The sequence below is a fragment of the Chinchilla lanigera genome, unplaced genomic scaffold (assembly GCF_000276665.1).
Source record: "Chinchilla lanigera isolate Chin_1 unplaced genomic scaffold, ChiLan1.0 scaffold00192, whole genome shotgun sequence".
Taxonomy (NCBI): domain Eukaryota; kingdom Metazoa; phylum Chordata; class Mammalia; order Rodentia; family Chinchillidae; genus Chinchilla; species Chinchilla lanigera.
Genome location: NW_004955593.1, coordinates 306,590 through 311,887, shown reverse-complemented (window position 1 = coordinate 311,887; position 5,298 = coordinate 306,590). Strand labels below are relative to the sequence as shown.

At 38.3% G+C, this 5,298-nt stretch overlaps 1 protein-coding gene across 1 annotated transcript in view; it reads right to left on the bottom strand.

Annotated features, from left to right (window-relative positions):
- LOC102019004 overlaps window positions 1–5,298 on the bottom strand; it is a gene marked incomplete in the record, with an annotated part of 405,168 nt that overhangs the window by 360,529 nt on the left and 39,341 nt on the right. The window contains 2 exon segments of the mRNA XM_005414632.2: window positions 2,817–3,058; window positions 3,361–3,577. Coding sequence (XP_005414689.2) covers window positions 2,817–3,058; window positions 3,361–3,577 — 459 coding nt within the window.

Here is a 5,298-nt window from a genome sequence, read left to right as displayed (position 1 = left end):
AATTAAAGGATATCTAGAATATCTTAAATGTTGGAAATATAATTTCTTTCTTCACTAATTATGTTACTTCAATAGGACCCCATATTATCAATATTACAAGAGTTAGTTAAAAGAATCTGGAAAATGTTGATAAAAGTGCACCACATATTTTCAATAAATTATGACCTGAAATACTGTTAAATCAATTCGAGTTAATACAGGCATATCAGTGATTTCCAACTCTAATGAAAGGACAGACTCGTTCTTCCACTTGCTAAATTTAATCAACGTGTCCTTTTCATTAAAAATAAGTGAATTTCATTTAATACTCATGGCTATTTTTACAATATCTATTATACATTTTGGTTCTCATCTGCACTTCTGGTTTCTCAAGTCAGAGAACAATGTCGTACTACACCTGCGTGTCCAATTTATTTCACTTAAGAGCATGATCTCAAGGTGCATCCATTTACCTAGAAATGTCTGTTTATCCTTCTTTATGGTAGAATAGTACTCCATTGTGCTGAAAAACTACATCTTCATTATCTTTCATAATTTGATGGGCATTTGGGGTGTTTCCAAGATTTAGGTATTACAAACTGTGCCACTACAAACATGAGTGTGCATATATCACTGTGGTATGATGCTTTTAATTCCTTTAGGAAAATAAGAAGGGATTTCCACAGTGGTTGCACCAGTCTACACTCCCAGCAACAGTGGAGAAGGGTTCCTTTTTCCCCACAGCCCTGCCAGCATTTGTTATTGCCTGATTTCTCAATTATCAACCATTCCCTCTGAACTGAGATGGAATTTCATCATTGTTTTAATTTGCATTTCTGGAAGGACTAGTCATTTTATTTTTCATATATTTATCTGCCATTTCTACTTCTCATCTGAGAAGTGTCTTTTTATCTCAGATACCCACTGTTTGACTGGGTCTTTAAATTTGGGGCATCTGATTTTTTGAGTTCTTTGTATATTCTAGATGGTAGTGCTTTGAGGAACAGCTGATAAAAATCTTTTCCCACACTCGATTGTCTCTATACATTTAATCTTTATAATCTATATCATCCCTCCACTTTACAGACCAGAAAACTAGTAGTCATAGAGTACTATGATCTAGATAAAATAAAATAACTAGGGACAAGCTAAGGTTCATTTTGCAATTAAGTGCACCTGACTCCAAAGTTTATTTAACTTTCCAGTCACTCAGCATTGGACCTCAGCTTCCTATAAAGCACCACGCGAGCCACTGCAGATATGAATGAAGATTCACGTCTTCCCACCTATCTGGAAAGGCACAACATGTACAGAAACTGAAGATATCATAGTGATCATTCGCTTGTAACTTGCCATTTCATTTGCTCAAACGATATCTTCTGTCTTCATAAGGTCCTCACAGCACCTCACAATAATGTTTGACAGGGGGCTGGGGATTTAGCTCAGCAGCAAAGTGCCTGCCTGGCAAGCGCAAGGTCGTGAGTTCGGTTCCTGGTACCAGAGAAAAAAACCAAACCAAAACAAAAAAAAAAAATAATGTTTGACAGGCTACCTTGTTAAAAGTCAGAGTTCACCAGTTAGCAGAGTTCCTTTTATAACAGACTTGTGATATGAAATTGCACGGTTCCAGAGAACACCACGTGCAAATTTGAGAGGATGGTTACCAAATACAAAGGACTGCTGGGCACAGTGGTTCACACCTGTAATCCCAGCACTGTGGGAGGCTGAGGAAGGAAGATCGCAAGATTGAACACAGCCAGACTGGGCAATTTAGTGACTCTAGAAGACTCAGTCTCAAAAAATAAAATGAAAATTAAAACAGGGCTCGGGATATACCTGAGTGTAAAACCCTAGGTTCAGTCCCCAGTACCATATACACACAGAAAAACACAAATGACCAACAAAAAACAGTAAGTCTAAGATTGTTCTCTATGGATTTTCTTATTAAATGACAATTTTGAGTTTTAATTTTATTAACTGGATTTTATTAGATCAAGTATTTACTATAGAGAATTTGCTGACCTTTCAAAAATCCTCAATCGTGAAAAATTTCACTCATTCAAAGTCATATCTTATCATAATTATCATAAAAAACTAAAGAAAAAATCATTGTGTCCATTAAAATCTGTGCTTGCTAATTTTATTTGCCAACAGAGCCAGACTGTGATACTCCATTTTTTGGTCAATACCAGTCTATCTGTTGCTGTGACTGCTTTTTACATATGATTAATTTTTAAATCAGTAGACTTTCAAAAACACTGACAAGGATTGTTGTATACTTTGGTGACTTATATACGTGTATATTGTGTGATGATTATCATCAGCAAATTAATTAACATTCAGGTTACTTTTCATAATTTTGATGAGTCGTACCCAATAACCTGAAAGCCTTAAAAGATGAGACACCCCAGAGGAAAAATTAACTGCGCCTCCAGAACGTCCCTCGACCAAAGACTGGACCATCAACTCTTTTCTGAGTATGCAAGCTGCACTGGAAAGTTCAGACTTGCCAGGTCACACAGCTGTGTAACCCAGAGCCAGTTCCCTAAAATATCTTTCTTCCTCATCTCCATCTCCAGCTCCGTCTTTATATCTGTCTCCTAATGGTTTTGTTTCTCTGGAGAACCCTAACTCTTACAGTATCCATACTTTCAAATCATATTTATGTATGCAAAAATAAATGTCCTTACACACAGTTATCTAAGCTATTTCTATGCTCCAGGCACAAGTACCCAGTAGACAGAAAATGATTAATGCCCAAATATATAAATGAATGAATGAATGAATGAATGAATGAGCACACATATAAATCAAATACGAAAAGAATCAACCATTACCTTTAGCTGGACGAATGGAAAACGCTATCCCGTTTAGTGAGTTTACTGGTTGCCATCCAAACTGCGCAGACTTATTCTGATGATTATACAACTTAACTGTCCCCCAGAAGCATGTTTTCACCAAGAAACCTCGTGGTTTCAACACTATCTCATCCGAAGAAAGCTCAAGTTTTATAGGCAGGACTTCTGCGGTCACTAAAATGTGCCCACCAGGTGTGCTGTTTACTGTAAAGGCGAAAGACCTGCAACATAGCAAAGTCATCCAAATTTAACTGTTAAGTCTTTACAGTTACAAACTTCAGTCACATATAAAATGCATACACTATAGATTTATATACATATTTAATTCACAGTGTGTAATAATTTAAAATGATTATGAAAGAGAAGTGGATGACTACTAAAATATAAACCTATGAGTCTACAAACTGATGCACAGAGTTTCTATATTTTGAAACAAAATACAGTACACACTACAATTATTTGGGTGAATACATACTCCATCATGATTCTAAAAAAAACAGAAACTTCAAAAATAAAATCTTACCTCCAAAATTTTCCAATGGCAGAAGCTTCAAATATTATTGGAATGTGAGTACTAGATGTAGGAGGAATCACATGTGAAAATATTTTAGTTTTCTTAAGTTCTTCAAAATTGATATCTAACTGAATCAAAATATGCATAGACAGCATATTAATAAGATGCAATGAATGCGTATTTGTGGAGTTCACACAAATATTACCAAAGTTAAGGACAGAGGGCCCTAAAAAAATGAAAAGTTATTGAGTGTAACGTTAGCAAATATGTTCATTTATTTTGTATGTTTTCAAAATATATTTTCACCAAGTTCTATACAAATGATATTGAAAAATACTCACTAAAATATAAGAAACAATCAGCTACATTTTCTATGTAATTACTATAACTTGGTGTTTGGAGATTTCCATCCAAAATTCAAAACGAATGTATTCTAATTATATAGAAAATTATATGACAAAGCAATAAGCACAATAAAATTCAGAACACTAATTTGTAACACTCAACCAACCTCTCTACTCCTAATAAAATTTTTTTATTAACTTATTCATAATTTACAGAAATGAGCAATTCACCCACCAAGCATTCCCTAAAATTTCCCCGTTAAATGCTAAAGAGAGAGATTACAACACGAACAAGTACAGAAGATATGTTGGAGAAGCTCAGAGGAGAGACGCAGGATACGGTATTCGGAAATGGGGCAAGGCAAATACACCCAGATACGGAACATTAACCTGAAAGATAAATTCTCTAGATTGAACCAAATATGGGAGTTGTTGAAAACGACAAGTTCTACAGTCCCCCACACACACATTACCTAGGTGTCTTGGTTATTTTTCTCTCCTTGCTGAGACAAAGACCCAACGCCCAATGCCTTAAGGAAGGAAAGATTTATTAAGCTCACAGTATGTGGAGGTTTCAGTCTACAATCAGCTGACTTCAAGGCAGGGTGGCAGGGCACAAGGGCAACACTTCAAGGCGGCAGAAGACAGCAAAAGCAGCTAGAGCAAAATGTGGGGAGCAGTGGTGGCAAACAGCCTCTTTCCCTCCCTTACATTGTATGCAAACTACCCGCCCCAGGGCGGGTGTAGCACTCACACCCATGAATCAATCAAAAACTCTGGAAGCCTGCCCCATGACAACATGAGGCTTTCCGGGAACATCCGGACACAAACCACAACACTAGGGAACACACCATTTTGGGAGTGATTTTAACAGCCTGAGAGAAGAAGACAGCACTGTAAAAGCCAGTGGAATAGGCTCCCTGCATACTTTCCCTCTCACTTGGAAGCATGGAGCCCCAGGGAAGTCAGCGACTGCAACCAGGGAAAGAAAGAAAGGAGCAACACAAACAGAGGCTATCTGGCCCCTCCCATCCTCCCAAGCACCAGGGAACACGGTGTCCCCGTGTCATCCTACCCACTGAGCGGCATCAACATGGGAAGCATCCTAACATAAACAGAGAAAGGCTGAACATCACAAATTGCGGGCGGCACTGTTCTTGTCGGCAGGGAGCCACAGGTGGTATAATCTTGGGGACATGAAGGAGCAGGAAAGAGTCAATCGTGTCAGACTAGAGTGGGTGTTTCCCATCATTTCTCCAGTCACCAGAAAGATGAGACACAGTGTCACAACCTGCCCACTTCCTACCCTCCCACAAAGGCAAGGAGGCACCCCGCTGAGCCTGAGCATGCTGCCCAATTCCACAGGCTGGAAAATGGAGCTCTTGAGACAGAGACCTGGAAGGGATAAATATCTGAGGAGAAAGGAACAGAGGCTCAGCTCACACTGGGCAGAAGACCAGTCTTAATTACTTTCTCATCACTGAGACACATTAGCTGACATCCACAATTTAAAGGAGGAACGATTTATTTTGGCTTACAGTTTGTAGAGGTTTCAGAACATAGTGCCAAGGCAGAGGAACATGGCAGAGAATTGCTTATGGCA